A 24,741-nucleotide genomic window follows, 5' to 3' on the forward strand; every position below is an offset into this window, starting at 1 on the left:
TTGGGTAATTCTGAATCCACACTGAAGAACTAAGGAAACAGCCACAATTTATTGAGTGCCATTGGCTAAGTGCTTTAGAGTTACTATGTCATTTAAGCTCCACAGCAAATTTCTGAATTCCCGAAGATGAATTCCAAATTGTCCCCACTTTACAGATGAACAGTCTGAGGCTTGGAGATGCAAATGATTTGGCCAACTACGTGGAAGGCGCTGTAAGAAAAATAAGTAAGAACTGATGCTTAGTCCCCAAACTCCCACAACCTCTAATTTTCTCTATCACCTGTGGACTCCGTGTTTTGAAAGTTTTTATTTGCCATTTCACGGCATTATTAGGTTTGAAATATTAAAATGGACCCCTCCCTTGGGAGATCTTGAGGTGCTGGACTCCGTGGTTTGGAAGCGTTGAACTCACAGAAGAAACAGAAGCTCAGAAAGAGTCAGTGATTTGTTTTTAATTTTTTTCTTTAACACCTATTCATTTTCTGAGAGACAGAGAGAGAGCGTGAGCGGGGGAGGGGCAGAGAGAGAGGGAGACACAGAATCCAAAGCAGGCTCCAGGCTCTGAGCTGTCAGCACAGAGCCCGACGCGGGGCTCGAACTCATGAACCACAAGATCATGACCTTGAAGTCGAATGCTCAACCAGCTGAGCCACCCAGGTGCCCCAGAAAGGATCCGTGATTTGCCAATGTCACACTGCTCCCATGTAGAAGGGAAAACACTATAATCCCAGCCTCAGTATTCCCTGGAACCATTTCTTTTTCCACTACAGAATTCTGCTTCCGGAACATGCCTTAGTCACAGGGACAATTTGGAACCAAATCACCGGAAGGAGGAGACAGAATTAAGGAAATAATCATTGAAGTGGTTTGTCTCATATTTAAAACCTTCATGACAGCTGCTCTCCACACCTTTTGGCTTGGTGGTTATTCACCCCAAAGTTATTTGATGCTATGCAGAGTAAAGGGCAAAATAAATAAATGACATTTTAAAGGTAGCTGACACCCAAAGCAGATAAAAATACATATAGGGGCGCCTGGGTGGCTCAGCCTGTCAAGCATCCAACTTTGGCTCAGGACATGATCTCACAGCTTGTGCGTTCGAGCCCCATGTCAGGTTCTGTGCTGACAGCTCTGAGCCTGGAGCCTGTTTCAGATTCTGTGTCTCCCTCTCTCTCTGCCCCTCCCCTGCTCATGCTCTGACTCTGCCTCTCAAGAATGAATGAACGTTAAAAAAAATTTTTTTTAATACATATAAAGATCATCCGTGTGTTAATGGCATAAAGGGTTTGCATACGGGGCTATGATGATGGGCTGGAAAGCACACCGAACTGTGCTATCATCCTTTTTCATTCCAAACTTGCTTTACAAAATGACGTCATACCCTCCAGCTTGGTGTGGTAAGGGCCGGAGCAGTGGAAGAAAGCTTCACGCAGTACATAGGACAGAAGGAGGACTTTCAAATACAAGGTAAATTTGAGAGTTATGAGAAGCCCTTCCCAGAAAAATTTTGGTCTGACGATCTCCCATCTCATTCCCGGCCACCCACAAATCCTACTTCCTCGGGTCCCCCAGGACCGCTGAAAGGAAGAGGAGAGAAGGGAACTAGCCATACGTGTTTACTGACCACCTACTTATTGAATCAGGCAGTGAAACTAGGATTTGGAGGAGGTGAACAGATTTACTTTCCAGCAGCAACCCCAGGCCAAGTTCTTACTGCACCAACAAGCTTCAAAAGCATGGTGGATGTGAATGTAGCCTTGGGAGCTACACTGCTTGGGCTCGAAACCTGGTTCCTCTCTTTCCTACATATGTGAGTGGGGGCCAGCTACTCACCTCTCTCTACCTTAGCTTCCCCATCTGCAAGATGGGTATAACTGCATCTACCAAGCAGGCTTATTGTGAAAGTAAAATGACTTTGTGAATATTTAAGGAATATATGTAATGCTCTTGCACATGATCATGGATGGACAAATATTAAATAATATTACATTTATGAGTAAACCAAGGCTCAAAGAGATTAAGACACACACCCAAGTTCACACAACTGAGAAGTCACTGAACTTAACACTCTGACTCCATGACCCTGGCTCCTTTCCTCTCATGTTGAGGCTACTCAGGCTGAGCTAATGGCACATGGGACAAAAGGAGCCATCCGGGCCGGAAGCCTCATTGTCCTCCCTTGCAAGCTCCCCACGTATGCTAATCCGCATACCCATTTCCCCCAAGACCAGTCCTGGAGGGCCCAGCCAACTGACTTCCAGACACGAGTCCTGTGGCTCTCCTCTCCAACCTTGTCTGGAATTTTCCAGCAGCCTATCCCACTGATCCCAGCCCTAGGTGCACTGCGGTCACCAAATGAACCGAAAACTTCATGCGACAGTTAAACAACGTACGCCCCGCACAGTGACTGCAAGGCGAGAACATCTGGTCTGGAGATTAATTTCTCCAAAACATATTACTGCTAGTCTAACAGGAGGTCAGGAATTTAAGCCCCTACTTTCTGTGTTGATTTTGATTTTATTTACTTATAAATAAATCTTAGAAGCATAAGTCTGATCGTCTGTCAGTTCAGATACCAAAGGAGTAGAAGTCACCATTGGTGGCATCATCAACATCATCACCCATCAAAGACTCAAATATTTATATGTATCAAACGGTTCTAAGAGTTTTACATCTATTACCTAATGTAATCCTCAAGACCTCCTACAAGGGGGATCTATTGTTATTCCCCAATTTAGAGGAAGAAACTGAGGCACCGTGAGTTTAAAGGATTTTGCAAGGTAGTCTTATTCCATAAATGCTTCCATGGTGATCTAAAGGAGGTGAGCCAGCTGCCCCCAGTCCTAAACTAGGGACCCAGATACAGCATAAAGTTATCCCAAATGTGACCATGGAAACGACTCCTGCCCAAGCTTCATCTGAAGGCATGAGAGATGACTAAATAGCTAGCAGAGATTCTCATTTGATTAATAACATCAGGAACTGTAGGGGCGCCTGGGTGGCTCAGTCGGCTAGGCGTCCAACTTCGGCCCGTGTCATGATCTCGAAGGTTGCGAGTTCGAGCCCCGCATGGGGCTCTGTGCTGACAGCTCGGAGCCTGGAGCCTGCTTCGGATTCTGTGTCTCCCTCTCTCTACCTCTCTCCCACTCGCGCTCTGTCTCCCAAATATAAACAAACATTAAAAAAACACAAAACCTTTAAAAAATGATAGTAGAAACTGCCAAAGAATCTCAGGTCTCTGAATCAAAGCTTTTATTGGGTGGTTATCTACCTTTTGATATGACCATTAACAGGATGTAAGCGTGGTTCTGGGCAGTGTGCACCTGACAGGATGGATTCTAGCCTTAGAGCCCGTAGTAGACTACAACGTTACCCCTAATCATTAACTTTCGTTCCTATAGAAACGCGAGGCTGTGTCCCCACACCGCGGCGCGGAACTTGCGGTATCTGTCTGCGGGTGGAATATGCTTCCTGCTCCACCAACAATGGGCACAGCCACGTGACGTGCTTTGGCTGATGAAGGTGCAAACGGAAGTGGCTTGGTCCAGCCCGAGCGGAAGCTCAAAGAACTACTGTTCGACCCTACCAGCTTTCGTCCTCCTTCTGCCCCAAGAACAGCCTCCCCAGGCCGTGGTTGGGCCATTGGCCTTCATCCCAGAATGAAGAAGGCTCTGGGAGCCACAGCTGACCCTCAGCAACTTGTAACCTGACTGACAACTACCCCTTTGTCATTGAAAGCCGCGGATACCGGGGATTTCTGCTACCAGAGCAGAACCTAGTGAAAGGTGATTGATACAGAACGGGACCCGAAAACGACACCTAAACACTTGCAGGCGTCTGCTGAGCACCCCCAAACTACGTTGAGAGTCCGCCGGCCACGCTGGGCTCCCCCACTGCATTGACAGAAACAGAATCCTGTATAAAGGATAAAGAGGAATTGGACAAGGAAGGGTAAAGAGGCTGTAGGAAACAGAGTGCGAACAAAGGACACATCAGAGAAGCAGGGTGACTAAGCAAAAGCCATCAACAAAGGAGGAAGGGCATAAGTGATAAAGGACACCACCCATCACCAAGCGTCACGTACAAAGGCGCACCAGTAACCACGTGGAGGGGGACAAACAGCCACGAAACAGAAAGCAGACCAGCACCAGATGCCAAGGGACTGTCTGAAAGAGGATATCACATAAAGACCAGAAAAATTAACGATAATTTAGACAAAGAGACAGAAACCAGACAGTGACGAGGGGAACTGTGGATGGTGTTGTCCTAATAGAAAAAAAAAAAAAAGAAGTTTGATTCCAACATCATCTCCTGCAGCAAGTCCTTGGGGGAAGGGGCCACACCGCGCTTTCCCCCTGACATAATTCAAAGGACCTGGTTAAGAGCCCCGCACTTCTTAAGACATCATCACTTCCTCCAGGTCTGTCCTCCCTCGCCCGCCTTAAGGCGCAGCAGCATATTTCTCTATGGTCCCCTCCTCCGCTAGGCACCGTGCAGCCAGGAGGCTCCAGTGTTTTCTTATTGGCAAAACGTAAGGAACAGTGGACCATTTTAACAGCAACACACATCAGAAACGGGCACTTCGTGCACTGCCTGCCTTACGAGTTATTAGAACGGACGGCTGTCTTTGTGGTGCGACTGCAGAGGGATCCTTCTTCCTCCCATACCCATTCTTCTGCCATCCGAAATCCCAGCACAAAAGACTGCCTCCTTCGCCTTAGATGTTAACAGCTTAGGAGACGGCACGCCCGGCTCCTTGCACATCTCCGCCTCAGTGTGATGGGACAGTACCCGCTGCCCGCAGGGAAGTGCGGAGAGGCAGCACCTCCTTAGAGGGGAAGCACCCCCTTACAGTTGGGGACCGCCCTCTCCAGATCCCAGCGCCCCCTGAGAGGGGCCGCGAACGGGACCCTCTGCCCCCCAGCGTGGCACTCTGGACTCTCACGACTCAAACTGTGGTCTGGGGCCAGCGGCATCAGCATCACCTGGGAGGTGCAGGCTCCCCGGTCCCCCCACCCCCCACCGCACTGAATCAGAATCTGCATCCTTATTCTCTCTCTGTCTCTGTCTCTCTCTCTCTCTCTCTGTCTCTCTCTCTCCCTGCCCCTCCCCGCTCACTCTCTGGCTCTGCCTCAAAATAAATAAACTTCAAAAATGTTTTAAAAGGGGAGAGGCGCCTGAGTGGCTCAGTCGGTTAAGCATCTGACTCTGGGTTTCTGCTCAGGTCATGATCTCACGGTTCGCGGGTTCAAGCCCCACATCGGGCTCCACACTGACAGTGCGGAGTCGGCTTGGGATTCTGCGTCTCCCACTCTTCTCTGCCCCTCCCCTGCTCACTTTCTCTGTCGCTCTCTCAAAATAAACTTAAAATTTTTTTTTAAAGAACCCACCTCTTAACAGATTCCCCCAGATCTTATGCACCAAAAAGTTTAGGAACAGCTGCCATAATGACCACTCCCCATGAAGTCGGTGTATTGAGCCCCTGAGGTGCGTTGCAATGGAAATACAAGTTAAGGCTCTCAGGGACAGAATACCATAAATTTATTTCTTGGGGCTCCTGGGTGGTTCAGTCGGTTAAGCGTCCAACTTGGGCTCAGATCACGATCTCGCAGTTTGTGAGTTTGAGCCCCGAGTTGGGCTCTGTGCTGACAGCGCAGAGCCTGGAGGGAGCCTGCTTCACATTCTGTGTCTCCTTCTCTCTCTGCCCCTCCGCCACTCGCACTCTGTCTCTCTCTCTCAAAAGTCAATAAACGTTAAAAAAAAATTTTAAAGAATACCATAAATTTATTTCTAACATTCGTTACGTATGTGACCTACAGCAAGTCACTTGATCCTCTGAGCCTCAGTTTCCTCCTCCATATGCTGGGCATAATAATGCCTGGCTCAGAGTATCGCTATGAAGGTCAAATGAAGTAAAATATGTAAACTGTAAATATTGATAGGTATTTACTCCCTCGCTTGCTGGCCAAGGGTAGGTTTTGCTGACAGCTAAGTGCCCAGGGGTAAGAAGCAGGATAAAGATGTTTTGAGAAGAACTGAGACAGAAAGCCGAGTCAGGGATATTGGTCGGGGCAAGGTATTAGCTTAACCTGAATGTTCCCATTGGGCCCTCCACGTTCTCTGCTCTTTGTCTTTTAAAAATGCAGACGTGTCCTCAGAAAGGAGTTGGATAGCTAGGAGTTATAGCACACAAGGATTTACTTCCAGAACCTCCTACCCCACAGCATGCTAATTATTTAGCAGATGTGCATGACTTAACAACTACACAGCTAAGTCTCTCAGAGTCACTGATTTTCATTCCCATCCCAGCGCTTACAAGAAAATCTCATCCCAAGTATATTTCCCTCAGCAAATATTAAAGCTTCCCACGTGACATCTGTAAAGGAATTACCGTACTGTATACAAATCATCTGTAGACAATAGATTTCTCTTTAAAAAAAAAAAATCACGTTAGGCTTTCAGGACAACTGGTGTCCTATAAACCTAAAATTTGTATTAACACAGAGTGCCCAGACTAACCCTGAGCTCCAACTCCCTAAATTCCTTCCAGTAATGTTTGGCTTTTCACTTTTCTCCCCAGTGTGAATTCATTAAGTTCTTCTTTTGGAAAGAAGATTGGGAAAAACAGGCGACCTAGGACCTCTGTCCACAGACCAATGTGTCGAACGCGTTGTCACCTTTGCGCACACTGCATTCAGCAACCGTGTGGCCTCTGTCGTGCTGCGGCTATAGGAAATGTTGGTCCAGAAATATATGTGTTTCTTAGGGAGAGTCTTTTTGAAAGAGAAGAATTCAGCTCACACAGCATTAAATACACTACACTAAAATTACTCCCTATTGCATCAGTGAGGGATGCATTTAGGTCTTCAGCCGGATAATAAATATGATCTCAACGGGGGAAATAATGGGGGTAGGGTGGGGAGACAAAGACTGAGAGAGAGAGAGAGAGACTTTGACATCTTTATACCTCCCCCACAGCAGGGAAAGATCTCGTGTTGTAAGCAATTAAACTTTCTTCTCTTCATTACATAGAACTCTCAGCTGGAGTCAACATAAACAGCATCCAGTCACCTGTTGCCCCATTACAGTACCTGGGATGAGGCTCACAGGCCCTCTCCAAAGACTCGCTTCTCGGGCACCTCCTTCCCATCGTCACAGGTGACACTTGGTGTCCAGCACCCATGGAGCTCAGCATGTTGCCACCATTGACACATCCATTAATCTCACACCTGCAAACTGTTCATCAGAGTCCATCACACGAAACTCCCAAGCTCGATAGGTTTGCTGTCCTGTGTGTTTCCCGAAACACAGCTTCGGCACAAATGTGCTTTACCTTTGGATAGTCTTCACTTGGAAAAGTGCCCGTGTTTTAACTCGGCCACTTCCTTTCGTGGAGATAAATCTGAACCATCAGACTCGCAGCGAGAATTTCAAACTACCTTTTCATAGTACGAGTCAATTTTTAGTTCATAAAGATACTGCTAGAAGCAAGGGCTGGGGAACCAGAAGACACGGATCCTGTGTCCAGCTTTGCCCCTTGCTGGCTGTGTGTGCTCGGGCAAGGCTGCATTTCACCTGTTCTGGCCTCGTTCTTCTCACCTGTGATGTAGATATGACAACACCTGTCCTACCCAAGGCTGACCGAGGGAGATCACACAGGTGAGAGAAGGTTATGAAGTACGATACTATGTCTTCAATTACTATACGAGGCAGCTAGTGAAGAGTTATTGCTGCCTCTGAAATAGAGGAAGTGAAGAGAAAAAAAGGATGTGTCAGATTCTACCTCATGGTCTCAAATGGGAGCCATGACTGGTGTGGGATAGGGTGCGTTACAATCATCTTAATTTAGCAGCAAGGCAGCTTGAGATTATTGGCTCGCATCTGTATGTTTTGCTCAGATCTATATAGTACTCTTCCTGCTACACTATAAAGCCTCTCAGATTGATCAGGAGCACAGACCTATGTGTCAAGAGACCAGAAATCTATGCTGAACCCTGTCACAACATTCTAGGGGACAAGTGAATCTTTTGGAACCTCTCTGGGTCTTGAAAGTTGGTGCATTTCATTCCGAAATCAATGTGGAAAGATTCTTATTTACTTAAGAATATTTATATCTCTTGCTCTAATAAGCACATATTTGAAAAACTATTTTAAGGACATGATCCTTAACAAGATAAAACCATTTCAGGTACAAAGAATGTTAATTACAGTGTAATTAACAATAGCAAAAAAAAAAATGGAGGGGTAATCGAAATGTTAACCATAGTGTATCTTTTTTATCAAATCATTTGCTATTAGTTAAGATGCTGATTTGAAATACAATTCAATAACAAGGGAAATATTTAAGGAATAATGTTGAGTAAAATAAAAATCAGGGTACTAAAATGTATGAATATCCTACTTTGATCCTATGCACAGAAAAGAGAGACTAAGAAAACGACGACTTGCCAAGATATTGCCAACGGTCATGCTTGAATGAAGATGGGTAATTTTTAATACTAGTTTCTAATGTTTATGGCTCATTTTTTACCTTCCCTCTATTTTTCAAATTTGCTTTAACATGTGTTTATTATTTCACAAATAAATGAAGACAGAAACCTAATACCAGCAGGTTGAAATAAACGTCTAAAGTCACCTGCTTCAATGTTAAAGCTCTATGCTTTCACAGTAGTTTCAACTCTAGAGGTCTGAGAGCAAAATAACTAACAGTTTCAAAGCAAGAAATCACTCACAAAAGACTATGGCTGTAGAATGCTGTGTTTAAACACATGGAATCCTGATGCCTGTTTCCACACCGCTCGCTGAAGTGACGGGTCAGGGTATGTCCAGAGTGACAATAGCGATCGGGGTGGCCGAATATGAACCACGCTGAAAGTAAAAGTCCAACGAAGGGGCTAGTAGTAATACGCATGGCTCAGTGTTTATGGGATTCATCAGAGCTGTGTAGATGCTGGCATCTGAAACCCTATGAGTGTTAACTGGTCTTTACAGCAATGTCATGCTTGCTGAGAAGGCTACTTCGGCATGAAATAATTCCATACAAGCGAGAAGTACATTTCTTTCCCCACCACCTCCCCCCCCCCCCCATATGGCTCAGAGTGACCTAATAACGCTGGAGGCTAATGAATTTTTCAAAGTGTTTTAAAAGCCAGTTCTGGGATGGCATTTTGCTCTGCATCCACTACAGTGAGTTTATGTCTGAATTTTTTTTAGAGAGTGGAGCCAAGAGACCTAGCGCTCCAGGGATGTCAGCCAAGTGGAAAGCATGCCATCAGTTCCAGACCAATGAAGATGCTTTGTTTTGTGCACGGCTTTATTACGTTAGGGTCTTACGAAGCAAATTCACAATTAAATAATAGAAGAAATATTCAGCTAGCGAATACAATTCTCCTTCCTGTTTATCTTTTTCCGCGACCTGTACACATTTCCTAAGGCCACGCTTTCATTTGCCTACAATCTAAAAAGAAAGAGACCCAAATGAGTCCTCCCAGTGCTCTTGGTAAATCCTCAAAAGATAAAACAAAATCTGAATCAAAGTTTAGGCTTGTATTAATCCACAAGGATGAGTTGAAATACCGTTCACCTTTCCCTGAAAGGATCCAGCTCTGCGAGTCTGTTTTTATTGCAGCTGTCAAAGGGTGAGAGAGTCCTACCTAGTATTTTGGTCAGGAGGCACCGTGCACACGCCAAACGAGGCCGCTCAGGGCCGGGGTGGGGGGGGGGGGGGGGAAGACGGAAGTGTTAAAGCTGCACAGACTTAATAATGTACAACATGATAAGACCAGCGCTAACGCTTCCACGCCGTATATAGAAAAGTCGTTAAGAGAGGAAGCCTGAGAGTTCTCATCACAAGGAGAAAATGTCCCCCTTTATTCATTCTTTTCTTTTCCTTGGATCTGTAAAAGACCATGGATGTTCGCTGAACCTACGGTGGCAATCCTCTTAGAATAGAGTAAACCAAACCATCCTGCTAAAGTGATGGATGTCAATTATTTCTCAAGAGAAATGGGGGGAAAAAAGAAGCAGAGAAGTTGGGGGCAAAGAGAGGCTTGCCCCCTTGTGTCCCTGGAGAAGGGCCCGGGGACACTGCCCTCCCAGGGAGCAGGCAGACGTGTGCCCTCTCAGACACACCCGTGGCAGAGGACCCGCTGATCTGTCCACCTGCCGTGACACTTCTGTCTTCCCAGGGCCAGGTGCTGATCTGGCCAGCGCCACTGACCCCTTGCTGGAGAAAACCCATGAAGAGTGCAAAGCCAAGCAAAATGCCCCTACATTCGGGATGAACCTCTGCCTCTGTTCTTTTTCCATTTTGGGGAGCCAAGATGCAGGCCCGCACCTTTCTTTTTCACACCCTTCAATTAACTGATAGATCATTTTCACGACAATTGGGCCTTACTGAATGGATGGGCATCTTCTTTTCTTTTCTTTTTTTTTTAAAGCCACTTATCCTATAAGTCCTGGGTTTTGTTTTGTTTTTGTTTTTGTTTGAGCGAGGGAAAGAAATGCTTTCTGAGAATGAGAGCTCTCCCACAAAATCCTTCCAAATAATTGAAAGTCCATCAGTAGGCCGCCCCTCCCCCTGGGGCTGTTCTCAGGGATCTTCGTTTACACCGCTGCAGCTTTTTTGTGGAGTCCAGAGCCAGCTTTAGTTCCCGGCTCAGGACGGGAGCGGGGCGCGAGGAGCGGCCTTTTTTTTTTTTGCATCTTCTACATGCCACGGGCCTATTTCTGCCTCCTCACATCAGGCTCACATTTTTAGCACCGTCACCCTCCCTCCTGACTCATGATCACTTGTTATAAAAACCATGACATTTCACATTATCTGGCTTCCCGTAAGAACGAGGTCTCCTGTGCGAGAGACTTCTCCAGACAACCGAAGCTTACCCTCCATGGGACAATTGCCTTTCTATTTTCTTTTCTATTTGAATGATTGGAGTTAGAAATTGTTCGGAAACCGCCTGCACACCCCACCTGTTTTCTCAAGCAGGACACTGGGCTTACATGACCTCTCCTCCTTGCTTACTCAGGGTTATCACTGTGAACACCAGTGATGTGATAGCCACAGACACCGCACAGATGTTCAGAACTGTTTCCCCGACTCCAGATGGAATGACACTTATTGAGGGCCTGGGTCTGCGTCTTGTAGATTGTTTGATTTTGGTTTTGTTTGGGCAATTCCTCCACTGTAAGTCATCAGCAATTACAGCCTTTGGAAACCCCTTCTCCCGTCACTGCACTCTGAGAAAATCAAGCTTGTGAATATCTTGTCAAAGCACAGACTAAGTGATGATGATGATGACGATGATGACGACGATGACGATGATGGTGATGGCTAACATTCGGGAGTCGTTGCTGTGTTCCCAGCATTGCTGTGAGTGTTTTACAGATGTCGCCTTACAAATAGGCTCAGAGAGGGAGCGAGTTTAGGATATTTTCCCGTGAGGAAAAAAAAAAAAAAAACGACCTTTAAAAGATATGTTTTCTTTTTTCACTTTTTTTACTTGAGTGTAGTCGACATACAACGTCATATTCGTTTCCGGTGCACAGGATAGTGATTTGACAACCGTGTGGTTATGCTGCGCTCACAAGTGGAGCTAACATCTGTCACCGTACAACCCTGCGACGATATCACCGACCACGTACCCCACGCTGTACCTTTTATTCCCGGGGCGTATTCATCCCATAACTGGAAGCCCATCGTGTCTCCCACTCGCCTCCACCCGTTTTGCCCATCCCCCCACCCCCCTTCCTTCTGACAACCACCAGTTCGTCCTCTGCATTGACAGGTCTGGTTCTGCTTTTGGCTTATTTGCTCATTTGTGTGCACGCATCTTCTTTATTCGTAAAGATGTGCTTTCGGTCATCAATTTTGGCTCCCTAAAGAAAAGCTGCTCTTGCAGAATTCCATCTTTCAGGAGACCGAGCGCTGGCTGATGATGCCAGACGAGTGAACTCCAGTTCATTCCGCCCTGGGTTTTGGAAGGATGTTCTCCTACGCCTCACCACGTTTCCCTGTGTCCACCCCCCCGCCCCCCCCAGATCCTTCTCTTCTCTCCTGGTTCCTTCCAATCCCACCTCCACCTTCCTTCTTTTCTTTCTTCCCCTTTCCTTCACCCCTATGTGTCTCCAGTATAACCGGCAGTTTTCTAGAGCACTGCTAAGCCAGTGGACTCAAGAGCCAAAAACAGACTTGGCAGGACTGACAGCTGTCTCCCAACTTGAGGTCTTCTCACTAGCTGTGTCACTGGGGAGAGCCATCCCACTGTGCCAATCATCAGCCAATCAATCGACCAAAATAATCCTTAAGTCCTCCAGCAAGAGACTAAGAAGAAATCTGCAAAACCAAAAGTTGTGCCAACAACCCTGATGGTAAGTAAGGGGCAACTTCAAACTTTTTTTGAAATGTATTCTGCTTATTACAAATTCACTAAATTCTCGGGGCACCAGGGTGGCTCAGTCCACTAAGTGTCTGACTCTTGATTTCAGGTCATGATCTCACGGCTCACGAGTTCAAGTCCAGCATCGGGCTCTGTGCTGATAGCGTGGAGCCTGCTTGGGATTCCCTCTCTCCCTCCCTCCCTCTCTCTCTCTCTCTCTCTGCCCCTCCCCTGCTCACTCTCTATCTCTCTCTCAAAATAAATAAAAATAAACTTCAAAATAAAATAAAATAAAATAAAAATAAAAATTCACTAAATTCCCACATTTCTGACCACTGTAAAAGCAAGGCACACACCAATTTTCCAAATGGTTTATCAGTATTTTATATTCCTTTTGCATGGGTATACAGTGAGAAAATCTCCCAACTTGTTCAAGCAAATCACAGACAGCTGAGCCACATATTTTTTTCATAGCTAGTTCTCAATAACATTAGTTGATTACTCAGCCGTCCAAGGGCTTTTAATAATATAAAACAGTCAACACAGAAATAAACCCCTCTCGGGTCAAAGTGAACTTACCATCCAACCCTCCTATTAACCTGTCAAGTTGTCCACTCTTAATTGAAAGGGAATTAAGTGTTCCAGGAGATCAGGTGGGAAAAGGCACTTAGGCTATAAGAAGAGAGTCCTGGAACTGGAGTCCGCTGATCTGGGAGCAAACTCTGGCTCTGCTTTTCATTGGCAGTGAGAACTTGGGCAAACTCCCCGCCTCACTAAGGCTCAGTTTGCTCAACCGCAAAAGGGGACCGCTAGCTACTTCACCAGACCATTGTGCACAGTAAGTGAAAAACATCTATCTCTTAGAGGGAAGACGGATATTCACCAAATTTTAGGTGACCTAAAGGGAGCTAAGGACTGTCCCTGTTCCTATAAAATGTCAGTAAGGCTTCCTGGCTCTCTGATCCCCCAGTGGTCTCTTTTGTGTCCTTAGGACTACAGATGGAGGGCATATTCTCACCTCAGGACCATGCACACCTGCAGCAGCCCTAAGAGAGGAGTGCTAATGTCGTTCTCATTTTATAGATGAGCAAACCGAGACTTGGTGAGGCTAAGTGACCGAAGCTGCCTGCCCAGCAAATAAAAACGGCAAAGGCAGACTCTGAAATCAGGCCGTGAGCTACCACGCCGTGCAGCATTGAGGGGAAAGAAGTGATGAGGAAGACAGTGGTATCCCCCAGCTTCCTCCAAATCCCAAAACGCTCTATGAAATTCTTTGTACATCTCCTTAGGCAGGCAGTTCTACTACGGGCTGCTTCCTGGGCTCCAGGTTACCGGCTCAGGTACAGGAAATGTGTGATCACTGCTGCTCCCAGGGAAGGCAGCTGTCATTAAGGATGAGAACACAGATACTGTTTTGATGGTGCTGACGTCTTATTTCAACCACCAGTTTGGAAGCCCCCACACAATATGCACAATCATGAAGAAAGCTAATTCCCACATGTGAGTAGATAAACCTTGAATTACACCAGACCTGTTGCCAAAATACGTTCATGATCGTATACATTATCGGAAAAGGGATTTATTTATTCTTGCCAAGGTCCAAAAGGGTGAGCTGCTTGTAATAAAAAAAAACACATCGAGAAAAAAAAAAAAAAAAACAACCCACAATAAAACAAGTATAATAGCAAGATAGAAACTAAGCAATACAAATAAGAAAAACTTGATCTTGGTTCAGGTCATGATCTCACGGTTTGGGAGATAGAGCCCCACATTGGGCTCTGTTCTGGCAGCACAGAGCCTGCTTGGGATTCTCCCTCTCTCCCTGCCCCTCCCTCACACACACTCTCTCTCTCAAAAATAAATAAACAAACATTTTAAAAAAAGAAATACAGGGGCGCCTGGGTGGCTCAGTTGGTTAAGCATCAGCCTTTGGCTCAGGTCATGATCTCACTCACAGTGTGTGAGTTCGAGCCCCGTGTCGGGCTCTAGGCTGACAGCTTGGAGCTTGGAGCCTGCTTTGGATTCTGTGTCTCCCCCTCTCTCTGACCCTCCCCTGCTCATGCTCTCTCTCTCTCTCTCTCTCTCTCTCAATAATAAATAAACGTTAAAAAAATTTAATAAAAAAATAAAAAAGAAATTAAAAAAAGAAACACAAGGCTAAGGAATAAGCATAAACATAACTTTGTGCTTCCTGGAAGCCAAAGCAAGAACTAGAAAGAGTCAAAGATAATGCAATTTTTCTGGACACCATCATGTCAAGAAGACTCTTACATGACAGGCTAATAAGAATACCTGCGAAAGTCGGTCACATCCCTGAGAGTTAGATGAAATAGAAGACCATAATCATGTTCTACCGCAAACAGCATGCCGGCCGGACAAGGCGTCTGCCTCATGGGTTCATCCCCTGCATAAGGCTGCGGTCTCAGGACTGGACAGAAATACTAATGGATCTCGTCTGGAATGACTGCACCTTTCATCTCAAGGCCTCTAAAAAGCTTCCCTGCCAACGTATCTCATGATATTAGATGTTAGAGGCAGCAGAATAGGCTGGGCAGACTTGGTGTGGTAGTTAAGATTGAGCCTAACTTTTAGTCTTTGAACCACACAGAGGAAGATCCAAGGCACCGAGAAGCTCTGTTTGCTGATCCACCCAGTGTGGTTTTGCAGATGCTTTTAGTGGCCCATTCCCTTCCTTGCCTCTCTCCAATCCACTCATGCTTTAATTCAACCAACATTTGCAAATTCCAAGCAGGTATGCCTAAAAACTAGCCTCATTAGTCTTTAGTAACATTTTATATGAAGTACACACTACGTGCAAAGTGTTGTGTGGCACTCCTTGACCTTAATGTTTCTCACCTCCTTCTAGTAAACCAACCTGGGTGTGTGCGTGCTGGCACCTGCCCTCTTCAGATACAGATCACTCTGAATCTGCACCTGTCCGCCCACTTACTAGTTTTTATTGAGCCACTACAATGCGGTATGATTTGCACAAGCCTCTTGCCCTACGTCTTCGTTCATGCTAAAAACACTTTGTTCTTTTTATGTCTAGTACAAGCGTGGCTCACGGTCCCAAGAAGCATCTGAAGCCTGTTGAGGCTCCAAAGCATTGGAGGCTGGAACAACTGACCGATGTGTTTGCTCCTGGTCCATCTACCGGTCCCCACGAGCCGAGAGAACATCCTCCCTCGTCTCCTTCTAAGGAACAGACTTCAGTCTGCCCTAACAGGAAATTAAGGAAAGAAGATCCGCACGCGGCGGTTCATTAAGATTAATGGAGAGATCCTGGGGCGCCCGGGGTGGCTCAGTCGGTTAAGCGTCCGACTTTGGCTCAGGTCATGATCCCATGGTTCGTGGGTTCGAGCCCCAGGTCCGGCTCTGTGCTGACAGCTCGGAGGAGCCTGGAGCCTGCCTCGGATTCTGTGTCTCCCTCTTTCTCTGCCCCTCACCCACACGTGCTCTGTTTCTCTCTGTCTCAAAAATAAAGAAACATAAACTTAAAAAAAAAAAAAAAGAAGACTAATGGCAAGATCCAAAGTGACAGCCGACTCTGCTGATGGATGTCATCAGCACTGACAAGACTAAAGAGAACTTCTGTCTGATCTGTGACACCAAGGGTTGCTTTGCTGTTCCTCCTATTACACCTGACGAGGCCAAGTACAGGTTGTGCAAAGCGACAAAGATCTTTGTGAACATAAAAGGAATCCCTGATCTGGTGACCCGTGACGCTTGAACCATCTGCTGCCCTGAGCCCCTCGTCAAAGTGAATGCTGCCATTCAGATTAATCTGGAGACTGGTAAAACAAACAGAACAGCCAAACAGAGCAAGGGGTGAACGGGTCTCTAGATGACATACTCGGAAGGCTCTTTGTCCTTAATTAGCATTAATATGGCATGACTGATTGCCAAAACAAACAGCTTACTAAAATATCAGGCATTGCACCAGGCCCTGATATACAGTGGTGGACAAAATCATACAGAGACCTATTTTTTACTCTGATGAATCAGACAAACATGCCCAATAGAAATATAACGACACGCTGAGGTAAGTGATCCAAAATCATGACCAAAAAACCCAACCTATACTCATGAAATGAGGCAGGGGGGATGGGGAAGGGTCCTTCGGTGAGACTTCCTTTCTTCACCTAACCTGAAGAAGGGGCAGGGGTTTTTTATGCCAAAGGGGGCAAGAGGAGAAGCCACAAGAGTCTGAGCGACACATTGGGCCAGATCCCGGGGTCTTGCTAAGAGTGCTATTGTTCTACAAAGAGCAATGGAAAGGTCACGAGGTTTCTGGAGGTGCAGAAGATGCTTTCACAAGGATCTCCCTGGCAGCTGCAGGAGAGTGGTTTACAGGAGACCGGTGAGCCCGCCAGCGCAGCCATCCTGATGAGTTAGTGATGCCAGGGGCAGGGTGGGTGGGGGTGGGATGAAGGAAAAGGAAGTTTCCAGCTGGGCAAACTGGACGAGCAGCAAATGCCATTCGCTGAGACAGAAGCAGCCAGGTTCTACGCTGAAGGCTGTAGATACAGTCGTTTGGTTTTACAGTAAACCTGCAGAGTGGGTATCACTATTCCATTTTTTTCAGATTAAAAACCCAAGACTGTGTTACCAGCTTAGTTTTTCTAACCCGGGCTTTGTGGGTTGGATTTTTCAGAGCAATCTAGCACCCAGCTTGCCTCTCAAGATCTCTTAAGGAGACAGATACCTCCCCTGGAAACCAAAGCCCAAAGCCACAGGGCTCAGACAGAAATGGATTTGGCACAGTGCCAGAGATTCTGAGCGGGCTACTCCAGGACCTGAGGCAGGGAAGCCATGTACGATTGTGCAAGTTGTGTACTGCACGAACCCAGAGGGTGCCAGTCATATCAAACTCCATGCGAATGCTGCCGCCTGAATTTGAATGCCCCTCCCCAGTTTCTGTTCAAAGAAGACTCCAAACTCTATGACTCTACCACAAACCCCACGGTCCACACAGAATCAATGACCAAGTCAACACCATGCACTTTATTTCTCGGGTCCCCAGATGGTCTTTCCTCTTTTGCAGCCTTCATCTTTTGCAGATCCGGGTAGTTCTCCCTCCCCCTTTTCACTGCTCAACTAGCACACCAGGGAGGAGAGGATGTCCAGGGAGAGTTACGCCTCTATCCCCAAGCCACCATTGCTTACAAGAGCTCTCCAGACTGGTCGGCCAAACCCCACACAACATTAACATCTGCCCAAACAAATGTTACAAATGGAAATAAACAGGTTATTCCAAAGCTGTCGCCTTTTTTACCTAGTTAGCATAAAATGTTCCCAAGTCCTTAATTAAATGGTGTCCTTGCTCACCTAATCACATCCTTCAAGACCCAAGGTGCTGTCTGAATGGCAGGGACCAATCCTTTACCTTTGAGGCAGACCAATCCACCGTGAGATTTACACTGAAAAAGTCTGACTCTTCTCTGCAGGCCCCGGGGCTGGATAACCCACAGCCCTGGGTCTGAAAGCTGCGGCAGTGAGAAATGCAACTGACTCCAGGACTAAAGCGATCGTGGGCTTTTTTCCTCATCAGCCCTTAAGGGACTGGTGCCACATTCACAGAAGTCTCCTTCCCTGCTCTGGAAGGCTCTGGCAAAGTCTCAAGTGCACCAGCCCTCGCTTATGGTTGGGGAGGGAGCTGATCCCGTGGCCTGTGGTCAGAATGAGCTCAGCTCCCCAAGTGAAACTGCTGTGGCGGCAGTTCCGTCACCCCTAGACCTTTCCACAGCGGCCCCCTCCAATACCTGCAACAGTCATCTGCAACATGGACAGCTCCTCTTCCCATAAAAGAATCAGGAATAGATTCCTCCAGCGTCAAGATGATGCCTCTGTAGACGCACGGCAATGTGTTTCTTTCTTTTTTTAAAAAAACCCACCTCCTCTACAACTCTCATGCAGTCGTTCTTTTAGAGTTTTCGAATGTGCTTTCTTGTCCCTGTGCCACACAGCACAGAGTCCACGTTGACATTCAGGTCACCCAGGACTGTTCTCCTATAGAAGTCCCCATGGTCACTAATACCCACTGCAGAACTGACCACTTCACCTGCAGCTGTCGCTGCTGAAGAGACAGATGTATCCCTCAGACTGTCGTGGCTGCCCTATCCCCACCCTTTCTTTGAAAACAGCATTCCTGAGACATTAACGTGGCCTGGATCCATCCTGCGGCAGCTGACGCTCCTCCACCCACCCCCACACATACCCAAGGCTGACTGGTGATCAACATCATAGGGCAGGTGGACTGCAGTGACCCCCCACCCCCACCCCAACCCATTAGCAGCTGCTTGAATTGAATCAGCCGGTGGGATCCAGGCAGTAAGAGGCTCGGTAGCCAGCCTACAAGTGTGGGGACCTTGGTTTCCCATCAGCCTGAACCCCAGGGCTCTGATTCTTCATTTATTTCATCCCCCCCCCCCCACACACACAAAGTTCATAGAAACTTGGACCATTTACTGCCATCATGAGGTCATCTTGGCCTGAATGCTTTTCTGAGCCGATCGCCATGAAATGGAGGGACATTTCCCAAATCACAATCGAGGGCAGGGAGCCCTTATTCCCTACCCTCCCTCCATTTCTCTTGCCATAGAAATGCTACGACTAACAATAAGACACCACCATAGAAACGGCATGACTGAAAAAGGAGAGCATAGCTAAAACTTCAGGACAAGCCTGGAACTATTGGACTTGATCTCTGTCCTTCTTCCAGGCTCCGAATGGGCAGGTGGAAGAAAAGCCAGGTGGGCCCTGGCAGGAAAAAAAAAAAAGAAAGAAAGAAAGTGTGTTTTTATTCTCACTTCCAGTTCTAGCAATGAGTGTCCACCCCAGAGACATAGCTGCGAGCTCACATCAGGGGAGTGAATCCTGGCTTCTCTGCTGGCTTGATTGTTTAACCATCATTGTGTCCATCTCCTACTCGTCATTCTGTATTTGTCAGGGAGGTGCCATCTCAGAAGACTATGCTTGGAATAAGTGACGACTTCCCTTGCTGCCCTCCAGTCAGCTAAGATTTTTTTACCAAGAAGAACCGGGCACCCAAGCATGTACCAACCAGGCAGAAGGCAGGCCCCCTAGAGAACCACTGGAGAACCAGGAAGAAGCGATCCCTCTGAGGCCACACTTGGGGTCCGCTTTTGCCACTTCTGATAAACACAGCATATTCTCAGGAAGGAAGGGTGTGTATCAGAAGGAGAGATTTGGGGGGGAGGGGTTGGGATTACGTCCGCGAACATGCGTCAGTTTAAGGATCAGCCGGACCAGACTAGGATGAAAAAGGTTTGAGGGCATGCTCTCCCAATTTCAACAGACGCAAGCCCGAAACTACCGGATAAAAATTCAAAAACATCCCTTCCCCTTCAAAGATCTCTGCTCAACACAAGGGTCTGGCCTAGAATGGGAAAGCTGATGCTCCCCTCACAAAAACAGATGCATAATAAATATTCCTGGTCAGGAGGAAAAGAGATGCACAATGTCTCCCAAGTTTTGATCATTGGAAATTTTATCTAGGACTAACAAATGCAAAATGGTTGCAATTCAAAACTTCTCTTGCCTATTGGAATCAGCTAGTTCCAATGGTGGGTGAGGTTATGTTAGGACTTTGGAAAGAACATTGACAATTTCAAACTATTGAAAGATACACATCATGATTACAGAATAGCAAAGCGAGAAATCAAGTAGGTAGGAAAACAACCTGTCAATTAGATTCTTTAAAGGTTATCATAGGGATAAGCCTGTATTAACTTCTGATGGAAAACAGCTTTCTGATGGAAAACACCTCAGTTCTATCTAATTCTGGCCTAATGCGGCCAGCATAATTTCTTCTCCTTCAAATGCTTTCTGAAGTATTAGCCTGATTTTTTAAAATCTTACTAATTGATAATGAATGTGCCCACAAATGAACGTCATAATTACTGACTTAATTTCTTTCTCCAAAACAAAGATTATCTGTCATCTAAAACAAAAGGTTATCTTGAACGATAGTTAATGTTGCAATTAGGTAAAAGTTTTATTTTCCTGGAAAAGATCATTTGTCAGGGCCAATGTGACACCAAAAGTGACCAGAACACCTTTCCTGTGGCTGAATACAAAAGGCTCATTGAGAGTCTAACAAGAAACCTATTCCACGAAAAAATAAAATCAGCAGTAATTGTTCTTCTGGCTAACACAGGAAACTAGAAACAGTATTTCAAACAACCACTTCTCTTTCCTGTCTTTTTTTTAATGATAGAGAGCAAATTGCTCGTCTAATGAAGGGACTCGGTAAGTAAACTTACCCATTACTTTCCACTGATTGCTCTGAAACAGGGAATTTTTCCAGGCCTGCAATTGTTCTTTGGCAATGAGGCAAGGGGCGCCTGGGTGGCTCAGTCGGTCAAGTGTCCGACTTCGGCTCACAGTTCATGGGTTCAAGCCCCACGTCGGACGGACTCTGTGCTGACGGCTCAGAGCCTGGAGCCTGCTTTGGATTCTGTGCCTCCCTCTCTCTCTGCCCCTCCCCTGTTCATGCTCTGCCTCTCTCTGTCTCAAAAATAATAAATGAAAACATTAAAAAAAAAGAAATGAGGCAGATCTCTTGCTCACATCAGACCCCACAATCTAAATGTTTATTGTTAAAATAAATGTTTCAGGAGTGAAACACAGGTGCAGTCTAAATCGATGTGTATCACTGATGCCCAATCATTCTCATCCACCACCAACAAACAACAACAACAACAAACAAGTAAATAAGTTGTCACGATCGACTTCTTTTTGACCGTTTCTCCCTCATCATTAGGTAAAGAACAGGGAGTTTACTTACGCTATCAGAAATGCAAGTGAGCGCGAGTGCTCACGTAACACTATAAGGGGGTCAGTAATAAACACACAAATGACCACAAACTTTCTGAAATCCCTACAATGGTTTGAGTCTCTGGGACACTTGAGGTAGAAAACAAAATACTTACTACTTACGTTAGCATTAATCAACTCTCATGTCTTGTAAAAGATACTTAGAGTTAAATCAGTGTAAGACTTGGGTCTGCGCTCCCTTTGTTGTGCAAAGATAAATGAGGGACTGTAACAATCCTGCAACTACCCTGCCTTGTGATTAAGACGTCACCTTAATGGTGACTTTGTATTTTGTCTTCTCTGAAGGTTTAAAGGTTAAAGGCATCATAAATTATGCATTTCCTCCTCTGCCAGGCCCCTAAAACGTACTTTCACTGTTCACGAAAGATAGTGCTTCTAAATGAGCGGAGGCTTTTTCCTAAGTGTTGAAACAGAAACATTCCCATTATGTTTATTACTGCTATGCTGGAGAGCCAAAACAGTTTGGAATTAGGAAGCCGCTAGAATCTGTTCCAGAATGTGTAGCAACTGTAAACGCACACAATAAAATTACAGTTCACTCTTTGGACAGTGGTTCAGTGGTACCCGCCAACATGCTGGTCTCTTCCCAAGAGAACAATAGTCGGGCAACCCCCACATCGGCAGCAACAGTTGGGGTTTTCCCTTTCTGCCTCTACCCAAGTTACAGATCTGAACAGGGACCTGAACAGGGACGGGAGAGGCACATGAGTCACACGAGATCATCCCTTACTTCTGCCCTGGAGCAAGCTCTTTGTGGGGGACGCTTGGGTAAACTGCGCATTCGCAGGAACGTCCTTCCTCGCAGCACCCTAACTTCCTCTCTTACGCTTTGCCACCGCCTCCAGCTAAAGTACAGTTCTAAGGGTTTCTTCCCCACCCCACCCCCCTCCCGCTTTACACTTACAGGTACTGCATCTGCAGAAGGCTGGGCTCTTTTTTCCAAAGGAGCACCACACCCATTAACCCTCTAGCCTTCAGAAGCAAATTGAAGTTTGGCTGGACGTACCTTTCTCCAACCTCAGGCCAAAGGAACCAAAACTGGGCACACAGGACCCAACTTCTGTCAGGCCACGACCACCCCCAGCTCAGCACTTTGCGGGGGCAGGATTCTGGAGACAGACTGCTAGCCGTCAGGACCCGAGCTCCAAAGATTCTTTCCAGGCTTAGCCCACACACCCTGACAACTAAGTGGCAAAGTTGTTTCTTCCTCCTCTGCTGCAATGCCCTTTCCCCTTCACACACACACACACACACACACACACACACACACACACCACAGGTACACACACGCACGCACACAGCCTTGCTCCCCCAACTTACCAGTTTAGATTTGGCGCGTTGCAAAAATTCTTCCATGTCGTTGAGAGACGTTTGGACTAGGGGTACCCGGCGGGGCACAGAGGAAGATCTCTGCCCCGCGGAGAGAAGCGGGGTCTCGGGGAACTGGCTGGCCGGAGCGCAGCGACCGCTGTTCCCTCCTGCCGCTCGGAGGCGGCTGAGGCTGTGGCTGCGCCCTCGGCTGTCGCCTTCCTGGGCTCCCTGCCCCACCCCCGCGCTCGGCCGCCCGCTCTGGGCGTCGACTCTGCCCTAATAAGGAAAGTGGGTGTGCCGCCCGGGAGCCCCAGGGCGCGCCCCGCGCGCTCACTGGCACGCGCCTGCGGGGCCGGGGCTCGGGGGCCGGGGCTCCGGGCCGGGCGCGAGGGCGGGGGTGTTGGGGGATGGCGAGGGGCTCCTCCGCCAATCGCAGGGCCCCGCTGCGGCCTCCTGACGTGGCGCGCCGAAAGATGCTGCAACCATGGACAGCGCCCAGAAGTGCGAGCCAAGTGCAAGGGGCTGCTGCATAGGGAGGCTCTGCCGCAGGCACCGCCGCTGTCAGCCAGAGGAGGTGGGAAGAGGGAGAGAGGGAAAAGAGGTCCCCGGAGAGCCCCCCTCCTCGGCCAGCGCCTCCCTGGCTGGCTGGCACGTTACAGAGAGCTCCAGCGGCCACTTAATGAGCTGGCTCTGCGGGCCTGGCCGGGGGATGCACTCAGCTAGATTGGAGGTGCGGGGTTATTGCTGAGCTAAAAGCAGTACGACCTTGATGGAAAATAATCAGGAGAGCCGGCTGGGAGGTTGTGCTAGGATGCATCTTTTCTTTTTACCCTCACAACATACCCACCCAGCAACGGACATCCACGATTCACCCCGGGCGAGGTGTCCTGGGCTGAAGCATAGATACTTCTGCAGTCCCCATCCACTCTCTGACGTGCAGGCTCAGGGAGAGCTGGGGCAACAGAACCTCCCTACTGCATAAGGGTCTGTGTCCTACAAGATCCTCAGATAATTTCTATGCACATTAAAGTTTTAAAACTACTGCAATAAACACTTACGTGTATAAGTATGAACCCTATTTTAAGCCATGGAGTTTTGTAGTGTGTATTCTCTAGCCTTATCAAGTCCTAGGAACCTCAGGCTTTCTCTTACATCTAGGCTGTAATACCCTTCCTGCCCTCTCACCAGCTCCCACGGCCGGCCCCGCTAACTCATGCCTCAGTTGCCAGCTTAGAGAAGTGGTCTCAACCTTGACTGCGTGTTGAAATCACATTGTAACATCCAGAGCTTTACAACTACTAATTCCTATGCTCTATTCCCAGACCGACTGAGTCAATGTCTCTGGAGAGGGGCCACCGCAACCATGGTAGGAGTGTTCCCAGCGATTCTAATGTGCAGCCCAGGTATGACCTCTGGTTCTCAAACTTCAGCGTGTATCCAAACCACTCAGAGATGTAATAAAACAGAGATCTTGGTGTCTCATCCCCAGGATTTCAGGCTTAATAGGTCTGGCTTCATGGGCCTGAGAATTTCCATTTTTAAAGGTATCCCAGAGTTTGCTGATACCGCTTAGAAATTCTCTTCCCCCAGGAAGCCCCTCCCCTGGACATATCCTTCTTTCCCACTCCTACACGGAGTCAGTTGTCTGTTTTATAGCAACCTGTATTTTCTGCTCCACTCTAACTCACCCAATTACTTGTCTGTGTTCTCCACCAGGCTGTGAGCTCCACGAGAACCAGGACTTCGCCTGTCACATTCATTGATGAATCCCTACCACAAGTCATGTCATATATAAATCCCCAATAAACGCACTTTAGTGAATACATGTACATATGGGAGGTTCTTTGATCTCTCATATGCTGTGTGTGTGTGTGTGTGTGTGTGTGTGTGCGCACGCGCGCGTGTGTGATTATCCGCTTATTTTCTTATTCAGGAGGACCCAATGAAAAAACATCAGCAGAGTCTAGAGATCTGATTAGAGGAGAGCGATAGGAATATTAAGCTCCGGTTTACATTCCGGTGATGAGCTGTGAGAAAGCTGCAGATCCTATCTATTTCTTCGGGGACTTAAGTAATTCAAAACCATCCAGGTAAAACAAGTGTTTTGTCAGCCTTTAGATCAGTGAAGTTGATCACGATTCAAGCAATATTGCTGCGAAAAGTTTCCAAGAATTTCTTGCCTCTGACTCCATTG

The 24,741-nt window shown here is 47.1% G+C and overlaps 1 protein-coding gene across 8 annotated transcripts in view; it reads right to left on the reverse strand.

Moving 5' to 3' along the window:
- PRUNE2 (prune homolog 2 with BCH domain) overlaps positions 1-22,935 on the reverse strand; it is a 273,396-nt gene extending 250,461 nt beyond the window's left edge. For 7 of the 8 annotated variants that reach the window (XM_045469601.1, XM_045469602.1, XM_045469605.1 and 4 more), the window contains exon 1: positions 22,557-22,935. In XM_045469601.1, the coding sequence (XP_045325557.1) occupies positions 22,557-22,592 (36 nt within the window). In that variant the 5' untranslated portion in view covers positions 22,593-22,935. The remainder of the gene's footprint in view (positions 1-22,556) is intronic. The other variant, XM_045469606.1, reaches the window with a different exon arrangement.
- Between the last annotated feature and the right edge of the window lie 1,806 nt (positions 22,936-24,741).

The sequence above is a fragment of the Leopardus geoffroyi genome, chromosome D4 (genome assembly GCF_018350155.1).
Source record: "Leopardus geoffroyi isolate Oge1 chromosome D4, O.geoffroyi_Oge1_pat1.0, whole genome shotgun sequence".
In the NCBI taxonomy this organism is placed as follows: Eukaryota; Metazoa; Chordata; class Mammalia; order Carnivora; family Felidae; genus Leopardus; species Leopardus geoffroyi.